At 39.6% G+C, this 24,510-nt stretch overlaps 1 protein-coding gene across 2 annotated transcripts in view; it reads left to right on the top strand.

Moving 5' to 3' along the window:
- Nucleotides 1–24,510, top strand: part of LOC136886706 (uncharacterized) — a 79,348-nt gene that overhangs the window by 22,616 nt on the left and 32,222 nt on the right. Inside the window, exon 3 of one of the 2 annotated variants that reach the window (XM_068230509.1) lies at nt 5,186–5,268. In XM_068230509.1, coding sequence (XP_068086610.1) covers nt 5,186–5,268 — 83 coding nt within the window. Of the gene's footprint in view, nt 1–5,185; nt 5,387–24,510 lie in introns of those variants that run through there. The other variant, XM_067159511.2, reaches the window with a different exon arrangement.

Raw genomic sequence — 24,510 nt, 5'->3', positions numbered from 1 at the left:
ACCATTCAAATTGCACCCAGTTGTACATGAGAAGACCTTTGAGATTATCCTTCATTATTGACTGGGTGATATCGTCGGCGTTATTGCTAACCGATGCATCTTCGTTAAGGGTGTTGGAACAACTCATGCAATTTTCACTGCCAGAATGCTAATTGAAAAGCACTGAGAGCAGCAGCAGGCAGTGTACATTGTCTTCCTTGATATTGAAATGACTTTCGACCGTGTTCCACACCGTGTGATCTGGTCTGCACTCGTGACCATGCTGTACCAGAAATACTTATAATTTGGATCAAGATGCTATACAGGAACATCAGAGGTTATGTATGTTGCGCTGTCAACGTCTCGGGGAGCTTCTCAGTGAAAGTTGGTGTGCACACCAATGTACCACTCTGTCCCTGTTGCCTCTTGTCGTCAGCATGGTCACCACCACATGAGACCTGCAAAGGAGTGTTTGTAGGACTCTCTTATATGCAGATGATGTTGCACTTGCTGATGGACCCTGAATGGGACTGCAGCATCAAGTTGAAGATTGAATACCTGTTTCTCACAATACAACCTTTGAATAAATAAAAGGAAGAGTGAATACTAGGAGTCATCCGAACCATCTAAAGGCTCCGTCTAAATTGATTCAGGTACCTAGGATCTTGTCTACAGACTGGTAGTGGGGTAGATGTTGAAGTTCGAATTATGATAAAGGCAGCATGGATGAGATGAAGGGAAGTCACAGGTACACTCTGAGACTGATGGATAACAGTACGTCTGAAGTTCAGAATATACTGCATGTTATTACGTCATGTTCCTGTGTACTGTTTTGAATCTCGACAGACTGAGAAAGGTATGGAGTAGCAATTACACAACATGGAAATGTGCATACGCATTTAGTCGATTGGCATTGCAGTCCTGCACCATGTAAAAAAAGACACCGTTCACCAGCTAATGAGCATCGCAGCCATTGCTCGTGAGGCATAGGATATGTCACCAATAGTATGGCGGTGTCCTTTTGCAGCACCTGACGCAGTTGGCAATTTCATCCAATGTTTTGAAATTACTTTGCAATATCCACGTGGACCTACTCTAAAAAGACGTTAAAATATTATACAAAATTTTTAAAACTAGAAACGCTACTGCGATTGGTAAAATTTCTGGGCATATACGAAAGTCAATTCTTTGAGTTATTTATTAGTGTATGTGTGAAGCAGCTATACCAGATGAATGAATAATTAGTGTAGTAGCACCCTGTGTGTAAAGAAAATATGCTAAACATAATGTCAATAACTACACACTAGTCGTCTTGGCTGGTGTAGCATGCAAGCTCTTGGAATGCATTCTTTCTGATTATTTTATACACATTTACGAAATTACCAACTGGTTCGATGGAAGGTACTTCAGGCTTCGGAAACATTATTCCACTGAAGCTCATCTTGTAGATTTCAGCAGGATATAGCGGATATATTAGATTCACGTGGTCAGGTGTGTCACGATTGACATATCTAAGGATTTTCATAGGGTAGATCTCGGTAAACTACTGACAAAAATTAGTGTGGTTGGGATAGATAAAATAGTGGCTAAATGGGTGACTATAAAGACGTGGCCAAATTATTAAACATTAAAAAATCGAGAATTGAAAACATAAGATGTTACCTATTTTTAAGTTGATGACTTTAGTATTTGGTATGCAGCCCTTAGCTTTCATGTGTGACTTGCATAGACTGGGCATACCCTCAATCAGTATTTTACACCGACTCCTTAAATCGTCATCATGACACCAGATCTGAACGAGCTTGTCAATAAAACCAATTTTTGTCGTTATATTCGTTTTTCGGACTTTTCTCTTATATCGCCCAGGGATGTTCTATGGGGTTCATGTCTGGACTGTTTCTAGGCTTTGTGGCAAGGAGGCCCATCTTGCATAAAAATAAATTCACTTTGGCCAAACCATTCCTGTACCTGAGCTATAAAATGGGTTCTTAATGCTATATTGTTCACGTCTCATAGTTCCTTCTACAATATATAATCGTCCACGTCCGTACCTAGAAAACACACTCCAGACCATCACTGAAGATGGATGCTTCACGCAGTCTGGATGGAATGCTTCTCCTCTTTTTCTTCTGACACATTGACTTGTCTCTTGTTCAACAGGAAATACCGATTCGTCACTAAAAAACCTGAAATAAATAAAACAAGTAAGCCTAGCATTAAATGCAATAAGCTGTACGGTTTGAAAGAAAACTTTTATATATGTACTGTACTGTACGGTTACATCACTTAGATTGGGTGATAATTGAGGAGTTACAGTAATTGTCATGGACTTGCCTCTTTCCATTCATCAGTTGACCAACTCTGGAGAGTCTTGACACACTGGAACCTCTTTGCAGCCATAGAAGTAATCCTCGCTTTTCTTTGACGTCATCTTGCTCTCATTCTAGCATTAAACAGCTCTCGTACCAATGGCCCATACTCTTCTAATTTCTTACGTAAATCCAAACTATTAACCTTGCGGTTGTTTACTGACAAATTAATCAGTTTTGCTTCCTCTTTGGGGTTAGTTTCTACTTTTGACCACAGTTTCCAACACGTTGTTGACATTTTGTCTTCCTCTTATCTTCACACTTTAAAATTCTACTTACAGATTGCTGTGATATTTGCAACCTGGAATCTATCTCTTGCTGTGAATAATATTTCTCAACAAGCATCTCTCTGACAATGCCTTTCTTGGCAAAAGGTCCTTTCATCACCCCATAACCTCAAAATTTGACAGTTCTATAGAACCACTCCAAAGAAATATCAACAGAACTCGTGAATAGTATCAATAATATGTGCAACTTACAGAATGCACATTCTTAACAATAGGTCACATTATTTACTTCCATACGGCAACAATATGCAGATGTAGACGATAAACAACAGAACATGTTCATCACTAACAAAAGTGACACAAAACCATGTGAATAATACAATTACATAGTAGTTCTCACTGTAGCCACTATATGAAAAAAATACAATAGTGTGGACAGGGATATCCCAAGTGGTAACTTTACCACCAACCATGTTCAAGGATTAAGTTATAAAGGTCGATAATTTACATAAAGATGGGAATATACCTTTTACCATTAAAATTTGGCCACGTCTGGTGTATTTCTAGAAAATAGAACTCAGAGCATTAGAGTAGGTTAAGCTTTATTTGATCCTGTAACAATTATAGGATTGGGTCCCACAAGGCAGTATTATGAGGCCTTTATTTTCTGATATATGTAAACAATATGAACAGTGAACTGAAAAAAGTGATGAGGCACTGTGTAATAAATAAGTTTCAGAACTGCAACTGCAAAACGACCTTGACAATATTGTAAAATGGACATCGAGCAATGCTATATAGGTAAACGGGGTGTCAGGTTCTGTGTTTCAAAATAGAAAGAGTCCTCTCTGGTTTAATTATTGTGTTGACGGGGTGAAAGTTCTTCGTGGGGATCTCTGTAAGTACCTAGTTATTCATAATAAGGATATATCTTCATTATGGTAATTATATAAACATATTGATAATAAAATTTACAGGTCTCTTAATATGATTGAGGTTATTTACGGGTAGTAAAGGAGAGGGCATATAATATCCAGCAAAACAGCAATGAGAGTATGAGACCATCACCATTATTACTTGAGTAGAGGTCAGGAAATAGTCCACAGAAATAGCTCCATTTATTGTGGGTGATTTCTAACAAAAGAGTGGTGTTACAGAGATGTTGCAAAGTTTCAGCTGGGAAGACTTGGAGAAAGGAGACAAGTTCTTTGATTAAAGAGTATATTCTGAGATGTCATTGGAGAGATGGCTTGGAATGACATTAGTTGATGAATACATTTAAGTCATGTTCTTTAAGTGTAGGAAAGGTCACAACATGAAGACAAGTTGGAATTCATGTGGACAAATTTTGGCAAATGTTCACTTATAGGAAGATGATTTAGTGATTGAAATAATTTACCATTGGAGTTGTTTCATATATTTCCACATTCTTTCTCTATATAAACAACCAATAGCCCTAAATGCTCTTGTTTGATTCATTCATTGATTGGGACATTGACTGATTTATGTTTTATGGTCTTAATGTGATGTACAGAGAGGGATGATGGATATTTCTATGCTTATGATTTAACCATTGTCCACTTGTTGGGAAAGTAGTGGGAATAATGTGGATGATTTGATATTACAGTGAAGTGTTTTTGGAAAGAAAGTGTATAGGAACATGGAAATGAACAAAGAAGTGACAAGTCAAGTCTTGTGTAGAAAGATGGGAACAGGGGAATGTGAATATATGAGGATGAAGAAAATAGCTATTCATTGTGGAAATAGGGATCAACAGAAAGAGAAACACAAGCACGGAATGTTATTGGGTAGTGATTTGGAGGTAGTGTTTATTATTATTTATTTTCCTTAAATTGTACATGTACACATGCACGGACGTGCCTCCATCCCCACATGTATGTGTACATATTCTCTTCTGAATATTCACTAATATGTAGGTAATTTTAAATTTACATATTTGCAAATGATCCTCCTTTTCTATGCTACCTTGTCTACTGCTATGCAACAGTGTGTTCCTTTTCATGTTCTTATCTATCTTATCAGTTTTCTGAAAAGCAGCGGCAAAGGGTACTCGGGTTAAAACGCAGCAGGTCATTATGCAAGTTAGGTTCCAAAAAGGGTAAAAAATAAAATAAATAAATGCAATGTAAATTGTAATCTAATAGAAGTTGTATACTATTATTTGAAGTAGTTGCACAAGTTGTACATGTGTTGATTATGTTTGTAATACAGAAGATATTATGAGTAAAATTTCGTATATTTTATAGATTTATTAAGGATGAGCTGTGTGCTTAATAGAAAAAAATAGCATAAATTGTGTAATACTGTATTTTAGGAAATTGTTTTCTTCTCTGTTCTTTTAAAATTCAGTGCTTGATAATAATGTATTTTTGTGTACCATTTGCCACCAAGGTAGACACCTCTCTTGTATTTAGATTGATTTTGAATTGATTGTCCCTTTTCATTCTTATATTTTTAAAATGAGAGATGTATTAATTATATACTTTAGTGTGCCACTATGAAATTTATTTTCTCAGCTGTTTCTTGTTTAGGCCTATATATTTTATTCCCTTACTTCTTTACTCTCCTTTTCATACTTCTTACTTACAGCCTTCCGAAGATATTAAGGAGGAAATATTCATAGAAGAACATACTGATGATCAGCTGTTGTCGTACATCAAAGAAGAAACAAAGTACGTACACTATAAATCCTATACAATATGGAATATGTTGTACCCATTCACAGCTGTATTCAGTAGTGGTTGGTTTATCTCAAAAAACTGGCCATTTTCATCAGTTTAATCCTTTCTTTACGAGGTTACATGTAAATGCAAATATCTTAAAATGCTATTGGTTAAAATTATCTAAAATATTTTGGGAACTTTAAGATCACATGTAGTGTTCCATCATGTAATTTTATTGAACCTACAAATTCAAAATTAAGTTTTATGTACATAGTAAAGAATAAAATTATTTCTAACTAACATAATCAGTTTCATTAATCAATATAATGATGGCTGAGTTCAATAATGTGATGACTCAGGGAATGTCATTTTTAAATTATTTGGTTAGATTCCTTTTTTATTATCATTTCTGTTCTCTTGTGTGTTATGTCAGATTCCTCCATTTGTGGACACCAAAGCAGATAATCTGTTGTAGAAATGAAACGTTCAGATCAGTAATGCTACATTTTCGATATCATAGTTTTCATATAAAACGTCTGCATTGTTGAAAGCATAAAAAAATATGTGGTACTGAATTTATGTTCGTTCCAGTGTTGTGGCCACACTTGCTGATTGATTTTAGTGTTCATTGTCAGTCGGGTGCTTGTAGTGTGTTGATTGCAAACATACTTACAAAATTAGTATAAAGTAATAAAATGGATAGGTACAAGTGGAGTTTTAAATTTGTGCAGGTTGCCTAAAATAATTCAGATTTCTTCAAGTAAACGAGTTTATTATCTCATAAAAGTAGGTAAATATGGGGTACATCATTGCTTCACGTCCGTCGGTTTAACCTCAAAGTGCCCTACACGTGACCCCCGGCGGGTGCTAAGAAAGCAATAACTGTGGCTGGTGGACCTATCTTTTTAATGATCTCCCAGCAATGACAAAAGTATTTCATGAAAATATCTCGTCCCAGAGCTACCAGACAAGAAACATTGGACCTTTTATCCGTGTCTTCAAGCTTAACGTTGAAAGCATCAGCAGAGCAAAATGTGACTACCTATCCAAAGTTCTCCTGCATAATAATATAGATGTTGTGGCTATACAGGAAACCCATACAGCCAATGAAGAATAGTTGGCAGCATGTGCTGTCAGTAGCAGGGGCTACTTTGAGGATCTTTAGGTTCAGGTTTTTCATGTCAACTTTATGTGTACTGTGTTTTCATTCTTTTGCACCGGGAAGGCCATATTGCCCTGTATACTGCCTAATAAGTTAGTGTGTTACGATATTTCAGTGCTATTCATTGTCCACACATGTAGTTAACACCTTGTCCTTTCATGTGTATATGTCACATTGTCCAACGGGACTGCTATCTTCAAGAAAAGAAATAGTTGCCATGAATTTTGCCCCAACACTTGTATAGGCGACTTCAACAGCCATCACAAACTATGGAAGTACTCGAATAACAATGGAACGATACTCGTAGAATGAACAGAATTGAACAATCTCCATCTGATTTTGACCCAAAAGATCTTGGTACTTTCCAATCATCTGCATGGAATAGGGATTCCAATCCTGACGTGTATTTTGTTAGCTGCAATGAGGGAGGACAGCCCTTACATACCAGTCGTAAAGTGTTAAGACATTTTCTCCACAGTCAACATCACTCCACTATAGTGGATATTGGCATCAAATTTCCTGTTATATTGTCAATAACACATGCTCGGTGGAATTTCAGAATAGCAAATTGGTCAACATTCACCACTGAACTGGATAAATGCGTTCGGTAGATTGCTCGCAAGCACAACAATTACAAGCATTTCGTAGGTGCAGTTATGATGGCGGCTAAGAAGAGTATGGCCTGGAGGCCATAATAAAGAATACATCCCTGGTTGGAATGTTGAGACTGATGCGCTCTATAATGAATATCTGTGGACTGGTGATGAAGACATAGCTGATGAACTTCTTTCCAGCATGGATACTACCCGGAGAGAACAGTGAATTGAAACAGTGGAGAATATCGACTTAACTCATTCCAGTAGAAGAGCTTAGGGGCTCCTCAGAAAACTTGGAGGAAGGACACCTTTGGTGAAGCAAGAACCTGGAGTTACTCCGGATGAAGTAGCATCTCACATCGTCACAACTTCCCAGACTCCATCAGATAAGAAAGATACCAAATACATACGGCGCCAGCTCCAAACTCTGAAATCAAGAACACCACGCACATCAAGGTATTTACAACCGCTTACGGTGCAAGACATCAATGCTGCCCTCTAAGACGTTAAACCAAATAAAGCTCCAGATTTTGATGACATTCATCCAGAATTTTGCATTCATTTAGGGAAGAATGCAAGAAGTTGGCTGGCAAGGTTTTATACCGACCTTCTACAGAACTGACAACTCCTGGCAGAATTCAAATGAACGAAAGAGATTTCCATCTTGAAACCAGGTAAGCCCGCCAATGACCCAAGCAGCTATAGACCAGTTGTACTTCTTATTTGTTGTTATAAGCTTTTATAGACGCTAATCTACAACGGAATCAGTGCAACTATTTTTCAGTGTATTCCAGTTGATCAAGCCGGATTCAGTCCCAGTCTCAGCTGCTGCGATCAAGTGCTTTCACTGACATTCCACATGGAAGCTGGTATCCAGAAACAACTCAAGACCGCAGCTGCAGTCATTGATCTTACAGCAGCTTTGACACACTCTGGAGGGAAGGGTTAATTTACAAGCTTCTCCGAATTGTACCCTGTAGGACCATCATGCAGGTTATAAGTAATATGCTCAATGGCAGAAGATTTCGAGTGTGTATGGGAAATAGTATGAGTAGAGAAAGGAAGCTCAAAAATTGATTACCTCAAGGATCGGTACTGTATCCCCTACTGTTCTCCCAGAAACATCATCATGAAAATTCTGTTATGCTGATGACATAACAAGAGGCACTCAATATTGTGACCTTAGTGTGACGGAAGAAGTGCTACAAAGAGACCTGGTTTCACTTGAAACATAAATCAAGAAATGGCAACTGAATCCTAACCCTAACAAAACAAAAGTGTCATGTTTTCACCTGAATAATCTCCAAGCTGGCATTAAACTTCACATACGTTTTTGTCATTGTGAACTTCGGCAGATCAGGTATCCCAAATATTTGGGCATTACACTTGATCGCACACTACCTTACAAACAACATCTTATAAATTGGATGGGAGCCACTGTAGTGCTGACTAGATGAATATCATTCCTTCTGAGCTGTGTGTTTGCGATGGTCAGAATAATCGCAAATTTGTAGGCCATCGTTGTTCTTTTCTCCATGTCAATGAACGCCATGGAGTGTTTGTTCTTCTTTCCTCCGGACGACACGTCCATTCAGATCATCGGCAGCGATGAGATATTCAGTGGTCTTCTTGTCAGGCAGTGCCCAGGGCCCTGTTTCATAAAACTAACTAATAATATTAAAACTCATAAAAATAATTATTGGTTAACCAAATTCTGTTTCATAAAGATTTGCACATGACCAATAAAATATCTTCACTAATAATATTAGTTCATTAGTCAGCTGACCCAAATGGAGGTTGGAATCAGCCTGTTGCATATGTTCTTGGTTTGGGTTTGTTCCTAGCAGTAGGCTAATTCTTGACTAAAACCGACTATTATTCCACATGTTCAAAAGGCTCACTTGACATTTCGTTGTTGCGACTTCAATACATATGAAAATGGATAAAAGAAGTGAAAATAATGTGAGAGAAGAAAATTTCTTTGCGGAAAGTGATTGAGTTAAAGCGTCAACTTTTCGCAGCTTTTTCGCACTATAAACGTCCTTGTTCCTTTTACTTTTTTATTTCATGTGATCTTGAAAATATCTGTTGAGATGGACTAGCAAAATCTTTGTTTACTACCCCCTGTTGGTGGGGGGCAGTAGAATAACAGCCACTGTATCACCTGCCTGTCGTAAGAAGCGACTAAAAGGGGTCCAAGGGCTCTCAACTTCGGAGCGTGTGTTGGCGAACATGGGGCACTGAGATAAGTCCTGCCTTTGCTTCAACTTACTTGTGCCAGGCTTATTTTCATCTACCCTTCTGACTTCCCTTGTTCAACTCTTGTACTTTTCCGATCCTGATACTATTAGGTTGCGAGGCTGAGAGAGTCTTTTATTTTCACGCCCTTCGTGGCCCTTCTCTTTCTTTAGCCGATACCTACATTCTTTCAAAATGTCGGATCCTTTCCATTTTTCTATCTGATTAGTGCTATTATAGATGATGGTTGCCTAGTTGTAGCCTACTTCCTCTTCACCAGCATCATCTTGGTTTACTGGTGATATAAGCCAAGATTTCAAAAGATACTTGGAATGTCCGAGCAGAACTGCGCTAGAGAAACACAATGATACTGTGTATCACTACCAACCGGTGGAGTGCAATGCGAAGCTGTTATTTTAAGGTAATGCTTCATTCCTTGCAGTGGAACATTTTATTAGCTACCAATCCTATCAAGCAAAAACTCAAAAGTTATGTAATCTAACCTACATCTCCCATTGTACCGGTATTCATATGTTTGTTACCTGTCATTACAGGCTGTTTTTGATGTAACATTTATTGAACAGTGAATACCTATACTCGTTCCTTATCACTATTTGAATCAGAGTCGACCATTTCAGTGATCTTCATGATTTTATGCCAAAATATAAAAATACCGCTCACTTTGGTTTTACTGATAATATGAATTATGAGTCCAAATACACTCAAGGAAATAATCCTAATAATATGAGTAACTTTTATTAGTCATGTTATCTGTGAGACAATTTACTAATATTATTAGTAACATCTACTAATAATTTTGACTCATAAACTAATGACTAATATTATTAGCGAATAATTTTATGAAACATAATACTAATATTATTAGTTAATATTATTGGTTTCTTACTAATAATATTAGTGAAAGATGTTTTATGAAACGGGGCCCAGAACGCATCTTTGGTTTCCGTGCGTACTTCAGTTTGTGGAGCGTTGCACTGAAAAATTAGAATTTCCTTCTCTCCCCAATGCGGACGAGTTACATCAAGCGAGTGCAAACTTTTGCACCCCGGAGACTGAACCGTCAAATTTTGCTGATATGACAATGTCAACACCATGAGCTGTTCTTCGGCTTCTGTTGTACATCAGTTAGTAACCACACCCGTTTTCCCATGACTTTTCTCCACTCCATATTTTTTACCGCATCTCACAGTTGCCTACAAGCCTTTCCTCTAGTGCAGTGGCTTATTTGCTACTTCATCCAGGCATAATTCAATGATGGGATACCGAATGGGGGTACTCGCTTGGTTAGCCGTCACAGCCCGTGCGAGTGTAACCCTTGCATACTTTTCATGCTGACTGGGCCCTGCCAATGCGCGTCCCTTCTAGAGACTGCACTAACCTTGGCTCCGATACCATGAGACATATTTCTGTAATGATGTGACGGGATTATTTTATGGCCGGCTTGTCTTGAAGCATTTTAGAGTTTATGACAGAAGGTAGTAACGCAGCTCCGGACATGGGGAACAGATGCCTTTTGCAACCACTCCTCTAGAGAAGAAACGCTATGCTCTTTTCTGCATTAACTTTCATAAATTTAGGGTACCTCTTCTGCCATCTGCTCTATACTGAAGGTCTCCATCTCCGCCAAAGTTGCCATAAAGACCTTGTATATGTTTGGTACGCGAGAGCCATTATATTTTGCTCAAGTTCATCGGCAGGCCAGTGGAGAACCCGTATCCGCCACCTGGGACGCGCCATGTGTTACAGCAATATAGCTGGTTCGTGGAGAATATTTATCAATGCAAAATGAAACATTATTTTACTGAAAAACTAATAGTGAACCTGATAAATCACTTGCCACAAGAATCATGTAATCACATGAAGAAGAACGGTTACAGAATTTTGCACTTTTGCTTGGCGTGATATGCCACAGGACGCATGACATACAATCCAGTGTCGTATTTTCTGCCCCCTGTTGTCTATTGGTGTCAACATCAATATCTTGTGAGATGAACAAGAGGTTTAGTCTGTCGTATCTGGAATCAATGTCCCCCTTTTTTTTGTCCACTTATTTTCTCCTAAGAGTGCAGTAACAATGCGTGGTCGAGCCTCCCATTACTTCACTTGTGAGCTAGTCATGCATTCGACTGCACCATGTGAATTCAATTCATACAGCATGAATTGGAAAATACCAGTTAATGTTACGATATATTTTAACCTGCGTGATCGATTTTTCCTTGTGCGAGTTGGAAGTCGATCACACCTTTAATCAAGAAATTGGTATTCCCCGCCCTTCTTTCGTAGTTATGTAGAACTACCCTGCGGTTGGGAGACAGGCACAGAATTGGATGCTGTTTACCTATCTTATCAATCCACTAAAAATAATCATGTAGCCCGTGATCTTTTGAAATGAATGGAATATCGTTCCTTCCTTTACATAGCAGCAATATCCACTACGGTGCAGTTCAACGTCTTGTCATCTCTAATTTTGGCTCAAGCCTTGATTTTCTTGCTCCTTCTATCCGTATTTTAAAAGTAATACTTGTAAGAATATTCAAGGGCATGATTCGTTATGTTTGGTTTTATATTCAGGATATTAGAACATTGTAATTTAACGCTACCCCCAAAGCCATATTCTGTGTTGCCTTCATAACATCTATAACAGCAGTATCTGGAGGATAAAAGATTGTATCAATGCTAGGGAGAGAGCCGTCGTATACTTGTTATATTTTAGCTTTTCCAGGATTTCATCAGGATTAGTGGTTTCCGTGTTGCATACGGCTTGTGTTAAATACGGCAATTAAGACGTAGACTGATGTAGTACATGGTAGTAAGTATGAACGTCCTTGTATAAATGTACCGTCCTATATGTAGGTTCCCTCTGTTTGATCGCAGGACTGTTGGCAAACGTTCTCAACTTTGTTAATATCTACAACACTGACATTCTCTCAAACAACCTCAACAACAAGGTCCTTTACAAAAATTATTACTTGCCTGCCAGAAAGCGCAGAGTGGTTCAACAAGATCAATACTCTAAAGCATATGCCGTCCTTTATGTAGGAGAACAGACTACGGATTTCAATAGAACAATATGTGCTGGATTAAAGAGCTTGTATTTCTCCTTTTAGGCCGGACCATTTCTCATGCATTCTTTAAATGGGGTTGTGTATTAACTCGTACCTTTCTAAATCGTGACAAGTTCTTGCGCGTGATATCGCGATTAAGAAAAGACGCAACATATTCTCGTAACAAGTGAGAGCTTTTGAAATTTAACAGTACACTCTGAATTTGACCTCAGATGATGTTTACATTCAGGAATTTAATGTTTATGAGTAACGAGCTCTCTGCACTGGATAACAGTGATTGAATGTCCAGTAGCAAATCCCTTGTGTGAGAGTTGTAGTGGAGTTGGCTGTTGAACTATTGGTCACATGGTTTCAATTTGTCACTGTAGATCGAGACCCGAGGTGAGCTATAGAGATCGTCAACCTCCGGATGGCGGATCACCTAGTTTTAAGTGTAGTGTGTGCAGTAAAGTCCTGGCTGGGAAGTTGGGCCTTTTGCGACATCTGAAGAGACACAAGGATGATCGTCAATTCAAGTGCGATCACTGCGGAAAGGTGTTTGGCTGCCGGGACAGCTTGTCGGAACACCTCAAGATCCACGCGCTGCTAAAGTGCGGATTTTCGGATAAATGCTTTACGCAGAAGAAAATGCTGCCGGAGGACACGCAATTGTATATAGGCGGGATTATTAACGAATGTTCAGTAAGTCAGGATAAGTTCAGGAAATGTTCAGACCTTATTTCGTCTCACATGGGCGAGGAGCCATACTGGTGCAACGTTTGTGGAAAATCTTTCAGCCGGGAAGATTTAGCAGGTCACAAGCGTATTCACACACGCGATAAGCCATACTTATGCAATGTTTGTGGAAAATCCTTCAGCCGGAAGTATCATCTAGCAGGTCATACGAGGATCCACACACGCGATCAGCCATACTGCTGCATCGTTTGCAAAAAATCCTTCAGCCGGAAAGATGTTCTAACAGCTCACAGGCTTATTCACACGGGCGATAAGCCTTACTGCTGCAACGTATGTGAAAAATCGTTCAGGCTGAAAAATCATCTAGCATGTCACATCCGTATTCACACAGGCGACAAGCCACACTCCTGCAATGTCTGTGGCAAATCATTCATCCAGAAACGCAGTCTATCTCATCACATGCTGTCTCACACAGGGGAAAAGCCATTTTGTTGCAACGTCTGTGGGAAATCATTCATCCAGAATAGTACTTTAATTTATCATATACGGACCCATACCGGCGAGAAACCTTACAATTGTACTGTCTGTGGTGAATCCTTCAGGATGAAATCCTACCATACTATTCACATGCGTAATCACACAGGCGATATGCCATACTTTTGCAACGTTTGTGGAAAATCCTTCAGCCGGAAAGATCATCTAGCAGGTCACATTCGTATTCACACAGGCGATAAGCCATACAGCTGTAACGTTTGTGGAAAATCCTTCAGCCGGAAGGATAATATAGCAGGTCATATGCGTATTCACACAGGCGAAAGGTGCTGTGCTGCAATGTCTGTGGCAAATCATTCATCCGGAGAGGCACTCTAACTTATCATATGCGGATCCATACAGGCGAGAAACCATACAGCTACAATGTCTGTGGTGAATCTTTCAGCAGGGAAGAATACCATGCTATTCTCATGCTTTCTCACATGGGCGATAAGCAATACGTATGCAATGTCTGTGGCAAGTTATTCAGCAGTAAATCCGTCCTAGCTATTCACGTGCGGACACACACAGACGATTAGCCACACTGCGTTACGTCTGTGGCAAGTTATTCAGCAGTAAATCCGTCGAAGCTATTCACGTGATGACACGCACAGATGAGAAGCCATACTGCTGTAACGTCTGTGGGAATTTCTTCAGCCAGAAAGTCCATCTAACAGGTCACATGCGTACCCCACAGACGATAAGCCACACTAATGCAACGTGATCGGCAAATCATTCATCCTGAAACACGACTTAGGAGTTCACATGCGGACTCACATAGGCGAGAAGCCATACTGGTGTAATATCTGCGGCGTATTCTTCAGCATCAAAGTCAGCCTAGTAGTTCATATGCTGACACACACAGTCAAGAAGCCAATCTCGTGGAATATCTGGTGCAAGGTTTTCAGCAGGAAATCCCACCTAGTACGTCATATGCGAACTCACACGGGCGTAAGGCGCACTGCCGCAATATCTGTTGCAATTCCCTTATCCAGAAAAGTGACCTACCAGTTCACACGCGGACTCACAGGCGAGAAGCTATAGTGGTGTAATGTCTGTGGCAAATATTCAGCCAAGAAAGTCACTCTAACAGTTCATATCAGAACACACACGATTGTCCAGTAGTGCGATAAAATGTTCAGATAATCATGTAAGTTAACCATGCACATGTGAACCACACTGGAGAAATGCCGCACTCCACCGTGTTTCTTGGCAAATCGTTCGCATGCAGCACGACGCTTTCGGTTCACACGGGCGAGATGGCTTACGAGCGTTACGTCATGACGTGATTAAGCCGCACCTGATTTTATAATAATGTTATTTTGCTTAACGTCCCACTAACTACTACACAAGTGTCCGGAGTTCCACAAGACCTTCTCCGAATCCGGAGATGTAGCGAGGCCTATGCGATCGCACACAGCAGAGAAGTAATAAGTTCTTCAGCTAGAACGGCACCTTTTCGGCATACCTCATAATGTACACCGGAGAGCGGTCCATTCCCTTGTGCCATTTTCTCCGAGAGAAAATTTTCAGGTAACAGACTTTTCATGAATTACCGCTTTTTCTCAACCATGGACGACCCTTCTTCTCTTTTCGGACTAAAGTGGAAGTGTGCTCATTAAGAATCGTTGGGGAGCCGTCCAGATGCGAGGATAAGAAGTAATCCGGATGAACACAGAAGAATCATATGGCATTGAAAAGTGGTAAAAGGCTAGAAGCGCAGGAATGAACTTTTCGAGCTTTCGAATAAACAATTCAAGGGAATAAGTAAGTGCCGAATCAAGTCAAAAAAGGACACAATTGAAGAAATTGTTGCTGAAACCGGAGCACACCTGTGCTTCCCCTTCCTACATGTCGCGTGTTCCTTCATTTATGAATAGACCAGTAGCTCAAAGCTGTACGTGCTCCCACGGCAATTGCACGATAATATTGTGACTGTTAGCCGGTTCTGAATGCAAATTGAAAGTTCTACCTCAGTGCCGGTAGATATTAATGAAGAACATGTAATTCTCGAGGGGCGTCCTTAAGTAGGGACCCGTATGTCGACAGCTGCAGTATACTTTTCTCCATTTTTGTTTACCTCGTTGCAGAGAATTGGCTTCTCTCTTTTCTCTAATGGAGCCACAAGGAAGTCACTAAAAATCTCATATCTCAACGTTGCATGTTTTGCAGAGACATACTGAGTACTGAACTCTTTTTCCTCATGTCAAACTGATGTTTGCTTGCTCCATGTCTTCAGCATGAGTTGTTGACTCTTGTGTCTCAGGGGGTCTTAATGGCTCTTCGTCACTTCCAAACATGACTGTTTGGTATCAAGGAAGGCCTACATAAATTCAAAGCTTACATTATCTAACGATGTTTCTTCAATATAAGACAATGAAATATGATGGCGGGTGTGGTTACAAATATGGCATTAAAGAGTGGTCTGCGGTCAGCGACGTTAATACAACGCTGCGGCTCGACGATTTCGGGTTGAAATTAATATCCACCACAAAAGAAAGCCTGAAGGGCTATTTACAGAAAACCAGTTTATGGTTCACTAGAATACAACATGGGATTCAACCTGCTCAGCTCCATAAACAACTGTGCGTTATGCTTCCGATTTGTTGATCGTCTAAATATCAGGAAGTGTTTTCCACACCTTTTTAATTTAGGCCATCCTTTAACTGTCCATCAGCATAGGACGAGATACCTGGACCCTCAATGGAATCTATGTAACCTCGAATGCACATCACTGAGCTATCATGGTCACCCACTATATTAATGTTGAAGGTTGAGGAAACGTGCCTGGTGACCGAAGTGACCTCTCGTTGTAATTGAACGTGCGTGATGACCAAAGTGACCCTCAAAAACAAGTGTACTTCATGTGCCAGTGAATAATAGCAATATTACACGACATAAAATAGTGTTATTTGTATTAAATGAATGATGTTTCATGAACCAAAAAACAGGTTGAAGTCAATGATTGGAATAAATTCATGTAAACCTGTGAAAAGGACAAAATTAACTCGACTCATGTGTAACCCTTACATACTATAGGTCACGGAATTCAACTACATCCACTTATATAGTGCTCCTAAAATATAAACACAAAATATTACAACTCCTTTATGAACAACATGGCGATAAATCATGGGTAGCACATGGACTACTGGCAGGGTGATACTACATCTTATGGAATACCGTGTGGTACCGACTCTTTGTGTCAAACTAAAATACTCACCTCTCATCTAGGAGCAGTTGGCTAGCTACATAATTTCACGATCCTAGCATGGCCGAGAAATCCCAAGAATCCCTTCCATGCGGTTTTTAACCTCCATCCTGCTTTCCACTGAAGGACACGCCATCGGCAGTCATAATACCTAGCTGCACTACGAATATATCAAGAAATGGAAATCTTAATATCTAAGGACAACCTTCTGACACCAAAGTAATTATTTAAATGCTCAGTGGCAATACGAACTATGACTGTGTTATCGAAACTAGAACACATAGTCAAGTGTTCGGGAATGTTACTGAGAATCCACTCTATTATTTGCTAATGCAGTAGAATTGAAATTCAAATTACTCCCCATTTATACTTCCATTGTGGAGATTTATCTCCCATATGCAGTTATCAGACTGTGCCTCTTATAAGGGCTTGTGAGAAGTTCACCTGCATACACCCCAGCGTCAGTGGGTAGAGTCTGACACATCCCACTCTAGTGTCAGACCTAAGACGAAACGCTGGTTAATAGAGCAAACGCCGGAAAATTTATTTTAACAACAATAACGTAGTAACACGGCCCTCTATTTCGAAAGAGGTTCCGCCTCATATAAATGTGAACACCTGTTATCTCGTCAAACAGGTTTATACCTGCCGCTCTCCACTGGCTTACAAGTGAGCAAACCAATCTCGTCACGGATGGACATTTACTACAGCACAAATCGTCGTCCAAATCCTTGTATCATCAGAATTTAGCGGTCAACATTATTGCCATCACGAATAATTTCAAGTCTAATGAGATCTGTGGAATTTGATATGCATTTCACTGGTGCTATTAGAATTATTGGATGAACAAATAATCCCTCTGGATATAGGATCCTGTTCAGTCAATGGACCTTACCATATTTCAAAACACTCTGTCGTGATGATTTTCCCCTGAGCATTTTCACAAAGGAACCTCGGTATTATCTACACTATTACCTCTCGAGTATCTACTAGGAGCATGTCTCACAAACTGAGTCGCATGGTTTCATAACTACATGGACAAATAGAACTTATCTACCACCGACAGTTATGGACAGTTACGAAGTTTCTCACTTCACTAGGAAATACAATACTCCAGACGCATATGACACTGACTTCAACATAGACTCCAAACCTCAATAGACCAAACCCCGAGCTATCACCTCCTGATAAATGTATCTCAGACTGACCCTTCAAAAAATGCATACCACGTGGATGGTAACTATTACTCATTCCATTACTTATTATTATTTCAAAATGTTTTGCCCAACTAAGGAGCGCGATTGTACTTATTTTGCAGATGTTGTGCTTCTTTCTCCTGCCAGAGTTTCTTCCCTCTTTGTGTTTATCATCTTTTCTTCCTTCTGTGTAACTGTGTTCTCATCTTGGGTTTTCAGCAAAATGGTGTTCACCAACGTTCTAAAGCTAGGCGTGTCCCATATACTTTCACTTTCATCCGGTATGTTGATTTCTTGAAGGTCCTTTTCAATTTCGATTATCCAGTTATTCTGACTTTTAGTGAGGAAGCATTATAAAATACCTTTTTAGTGAGTTTCATCACCTATTCTTTGAGTATGGCAATCAATCTACAATACCTTTTGCAAATATTGTATCCGATTTCTTCTCAGTATGGTGATATTATTCCGGAGACCTCCTATTCATCCACACTCCTATGCATACTGGGCCACGTTTTCCCTGAGGTCTTTTCTTTCTTGTTTTTCGATCAGTTTAGATAATGATCTTTCTCCACTGATCAAGGTTTCTGCCGTGTGTAATATTTGAGGCTTAATCACGGTGTTATAATATTTTAATATAAGGTTCCGGGATACTGATTTTTGTCGTACTTTTCCATGTGATTCTATGGCCTTCTTGTAATATGGAAATCTCTCTCTGCTTCATGATTTAATGCAGATGGTTGGACGACTTCCCCAAGTATTTGGAATTATTTACCTGAGTAATTTTGCCAAACAGAGTTACGAGATTTCGTTTGTGTAATTATTGAATAGATCCTTCCATGTATTGGGTTTTCTAATATGAGTCTTATGTTCGTTTTAGATGCAATTTCATGAAGTTTTCCGAGGACTGAATTCATTCCTGCCTATTGTTGGATAAAAATAATGAGACCCTTTGTGAAGGCAGAGCAATTGATATGAATTTTATGATTATCTAGCTTGCCAGGAAATGTCTTGAGGCAACCTCAGGTTTAGTTATACTGCTGAGATAGATTAAAATCGAATTCTCCCCTGTTTTCATCTTATTAGTGTGATGTAATCAATTATCGTAATTAGTATGGGATAATATTTGTAAATATTATTTGTTTTCGTGATGTAGCCACACGCCAAATAAATAAATAAATAAATAAATATTGTAGTTACTGACATTTACGAATTAGAAGTTGACCAGAACTTTCCAATTTGCATACACAACAGATACTACGTCTGTGGACATGAAATCTCACAAATTAACATACTTATAATTCCTCTAAATTTTACTGCTATACTGCAAACATATTCCGCATTACGTCTGAACAAATTTTATGAGAAATGCACTCAATCTAACGTCCCATCCTGATGAAAAATATGACTAAATATCGGTTATAACACAGTGACACTTCTAACACACGCAAGTATAGTAAATTTGTACTTGTGTCTTGTCAGCACAAAAAGTAATAGCTGAAACTGATAAACATTCGCTAAAATATTCCAACGTCAAATCACACCTACACATAGCAAAATACACCGGACTACGTTGTAGAAGTTACTGGAATACACAGACTATATTTAACTCTTATCAACTCCCATTTTCTGCTCATCGTCGTCCTCTGTATGTATGGGTTTACTGGTTTATTATACGCAAGTTATCACAATAATATTTTGGACTTTATTTTATTTCTATTATTCACTTAATTCTAATTCTTAATTCTAAGAATCTTAAAAAAACACAAAATGTATAGCCTTGCAATTACTCGACGCTCTAATAACATGCATTCAGGAAACTCGCCGAGACTAGTATCTTCGCCGTCCCAAAATCAAGGTCATGCTTTTAGTGGTTGAACACCCTCAGTGCTATCCAACATCCAGATCATCTCCCGTGACTCTCACAGTAGATCTCAATTAATAAGCTACCAGGTACTGTATTTAGACTTGTGGAGCCTTCCGGCATCAATATGTGAAGTTTGTGGGTGGTGACACCAACAGTCATAATACTACATGGGGCTACCCAGGTACCGACGAAAGAGGAGAGGCTGGCGTAGAATGGACAGATTCGTGCAATCTAATTCTACAGCATGATAACAAACTTCCAGTATCATTCAACAGTGCGAGATGGAGGATGGATATTATCCAGATATTAAATTACAGTATCTGCGTAAGCAAACACATATCTCGGTTTTCAGCGAAATCAGTGGGGCAAACAATCCCTCATCGTCCTGTTATATGCCAGATATATGCTGCAATCTGACCGCAGACAGTTCTTTTTCATACATACATCTTCATTACAGACTTTTATGCCTCTCAGCGTTCAGTCTGCGACCCTATGTGTATTTACTAAACGCCACCACAATCCTCTATTTACAACTAGTTCTGTGGCCTCGTCTTAGTTCAATACATCTTACCTTTAAATCGTTAGAATCTGAGTTCCTTTCGGAAGATGATGTCATTTTAAGAAGGCTGATTGGGGGAAATATAATATTTCACTGCAGGAGGACATTCTGAATATGGAGCATTTTCCTTAATCATGCGATGATTATCTAAATATCGTGAAATTTTTCTCGTATCTCAATTCGCTGACGGTGAACACTATATACAAAAACTATTGAAATATTGAGAAACTATCGTGATCTCTTTGACAACGATCATTTGAGATCCGATACCGTCCAAGCTGGGGAAGATTTCTTAAAAGCGATATCTAACAACAGGAGCTATGGGGGAGACTGATCTAAGGAAGGGTAACCAAAAAGGCGGGGAGTTTGTTATACGTCTGAGCTGTAACCCAGTAGCTAGAGAGGGTGGAACGGGTGCCAGTGAATAGTACACCACGGGTTTGCATTGCCTATGGGTTGCGCCCTTATGTGTGGAGCACCGAAAATTTACGTTACTTTTGAGAAATACCATCGTTCTTCTTTAGTAGCGATAGGTACCTTTATGTGGGGCCGTTCACCTAGATTTTCGACCTCTTTAGACAAAAAGCATCATCGATTCAGAGATGTGCTTTGGAAGCAGCTCCTTGGTCAGTATATACTTTTGTTATAAGTTAGCTTCTGGGAAGGTAGGCCATTGCGGACCGGATCCGCTGATTGTTTTAAGTTCGTAATAATTGTTCATCGTCGTGTTTATAATTGTATTCGGAGGATTGATCATTGGAATTCATTTAATGTTTAATATTGTGAGTTGGATCCGCTGATTATCTTGCTTTTGTATTCGTTCATTCATTGTTCACAATCAAGGTATGAATTCTGGTCAGAGGTTGAATATTTGGACTTTAAAATTGCTCTTACATTTCGTATCATTAAGGGCCGAGGACCTAGATGCTGGGCCTCTTTAATCAACAATCATCATCACCATCATCATCATCACATCACGAAGAGATGGAGTAGACTTGGCTAATTGTTACACACGTTGCAGTTCCGTCATGAGGAAGGTAATCACTATATAGCTCAGGAGATTTCTGGGTGTGGTTGTTGTATGTTGAGTGCAGTTTGAAATATGTACACACGGCCGAGTAGTAAACAGTCCTTCCTCTGTTATACATAACGGAAAGGCGAGGTAAGCTGAGCCACAGCTTGTAGGAAGACGTCATTCCACTCGACGGCCACAAGCGTTGCCAGATTCCCACTTTCACGGCAGTTTCATTTTGCTACATCTTCAGAGCTACACCAACTTAGTGTTTTATGTTTCCTTTCAGAGAAATTTATTGCCGCCTCGCTCAGTTTCCGGTGGGGAATTGGCAACTACTAACGCAATTCGACAACGGCATACAGCCAAGACACCGGCCGTGAAAGACTAAACCGACAATCTCAAAGAGTTCAGAAAGCTCTCGAGCTTAAGGAGCGGGCGGTGGTGAAGTGACTACCCGCATCACCAAGGACATCTTAAAATATCTTCCTTCCAACACATTTACAGAAAACTGTAAATTCTCTTGGTCTCTTCCTGTAGATCCACATCTCCCTTGCTAGTGTTCTGTCAGTGGACCATCCAAATGGTGCCATATATGAAGACATCCAATTTTAACACAAAGTAGAGGCCCATTTCGACTGGGACCGATGTTTCTATCATAAGGGTATTGCTGACTTAATCTGACGATAAAGATAGGCATGATAGCCTAGTATCATTGTCGCTGAGCTGGCTTCGGTTGGAGTTCTGGCCACGGATTTTGGGAGTTATGAAATGAGGGCATCCTCTGGTTCGGATTCCACATTACACTAGAAACCTTTGGTCATGATCAAGGTATATAGTATATGTTCATGAAAGACAGGAAGTTTCATTACAGAAGAGACTAATTCATCTTGGTGTTGCTTTATTCCCAGTTGTCCAGAGACTTCTTTGGTTACATAGTAAATAGGCTATACTATATGGTATTGGTCTGGATGGAAAAGATATACAAACCGTTGCCAACCTACTGTATATTAAAATCAGTCCGCATCTCTTAAGTTTGATAACATCAACGCCTGTGCTATTGAAATAAAGCAAGGGATGAGGCAAGGCTCTGTTATAACTCCACTCCTCTTCAATAACTTCTATGAAAGGGTGCTTTTCTGATATCAGTATTGTTAAAGGAATCGTAATAATTAATCTGCCATATGCGGATGATATCTTTCGGTTTGCAATAAGTGCTGAATGTCCAGAGATATTAGCGAACTCTGTGGTCGAACAGAGTTGTGCGCTTAAACACGAAAACACTAACTTAATGATCGTAAGAAAACATGACATTCAACCTATAAAGTTGAGAGTAGCTGGCACATCACTAAAGCAAGTCCAGTACATTAGGTCTCTCACCTGCGTACTTGATCACAGCTTGAGCAGTCCTGTTGAAACTGGGTCCCAAGGACTGCCTTCAAGAGAATTATTTAAATCCTCTGCCACGGGGACTTCATTTTGTCTGTCCATGTTTTCTTCGGTGTTGTGTATCTCCTGTCTTAATTTTGGTGAGGCCTGAACTCCATCCTTTGAGATGTGGGGCTACAGTACTCACGTACAATATCAGAATCAATATCATTCGAAATTATGAGGTAGTGCAGTGGTTTATACCTTTAGAGAATAATAAGTTAAAACCAAATCCATCAAAAACCCAGATCCATGCTTTTCACGTGAGGAATGAAGAAGCATCTTGAAACTTGCAGGTCAAGTGGATGGCAGAGGTACTGGAGCACAGTGATACACCTACGTACCTACGGCCACACTTTGCAGGTATCACTGCGCCAACTCCGAGGCAAAACTTCTCTCTCACGATGCTTTCACATGATCAGGCAGGGCTGCTCATCCAGATCGCCTGGAACTTGCGAAACTTGAATAGAAGTTGCTCCGTGACTACGAAGAGCCCTGGACGACGTGGATGTTTTTAAACAGACTGCGAACTGGGACAACGTAAAGAATAACATCCACCTGATACTAGTGCCCGTATCTGGCGCTAGGCAGCACCACTGTAATATGTGTAATCTTCCTTGTACTTTTTACTGTATTATGCGACTGACGCAAATAAATAAACGACCTCCTTCCGTTTATCTCAAAGATACACTTTAAAGAAAGAGGTGTAGGGGAAGAAGGAGAAAACCTTGGCTACGGACTGTGCAAGAATGGTATGGACTCGGTACCCCAACTTGCTGAGGACAAGGGTCAGATCGCCCCGATGGCAGCCGACATACCATGAAGATATTGTAGAAGAGAAGAAGATGAGTCATTGCTAGTTTTATATTGTCAGTATATCTGTACAACTTAGAATGCGATAAGCCTGAATTATTCCGCCTCGTGTGGCTTAAATACTGCTTTAGTAACAGACAAGTCACTGCTGAATGTTTCATACGGCAGCGCATTTCGACACACGGCGCTCTTCCGTCTCGGAATGCAAGAGAAACAGTGCTTCACGATAGCGTGGTGGAACATGAACCACGTTTCATAGCTAAGTCTAATTCACTGACTAAAATATTCGACGTTCTGATACATATAAAATATGAGGTTCATGAAATATTTAATGAGCAGATGTACAACGTACAGTATGATAAATATATGATGCACAGTATTGTAGTAGCAGTATACAGTACCGGTAATATACAACGTTTCCTTCTTCATTACGCGCTTACAATGGTAATAAAAGCCGTTAAATGCACACTAAACAGCAACTAATGTGAATAATATAAAATGATTAACGAAACTTAAAAACATTTTAAAATAGTTATTATATGTATACCTAAAGCATGCGGTACCTGAGTGGCACATACGGTTAAGGCGCTGGCCTTCTAACCCCAACTTGGCAGGTTCGATCGTGGCTCAGTCCGGTGGTATTTGAAGGTGCTCAAGTACGACAGCCTCGTGTCGCTAGATTTACTGGCACGTAAGAGAACTCCTGCGGCACTAAATTCCGGCACCTCGGCGTCTGCGAAGACCGTAAAAGTAGTCAGTGGAACGTAGAGCAAATAACATGTTTATTATCATTATTATTACAACTTGAATAATTACAAAATGAGTAATAAAATATCGGAAGAGCCCAAGGTCGGTATTATGTGTATAGTAACAGACTTGG

The sequence above is a fragment of the Anabrus simplex genome, chromosome X (genome assembly GCF_040414725.1).
Source record: "Anabrus simplex isolate iqAnaSimp1 chromosome X, ASM4041472v1, whole genome shotgun sequence".
NCBI classification, from domain to species: domain Eukaryota; kingdom Metazoa; phylum Arthropoda; class Insecta; order Orthoptera; family Tettigoniidae; genus Anabrus; species Anabrus simplex.
This window is presented reverse-complemented; position numbering and strand designations above follow the sequence as displayed.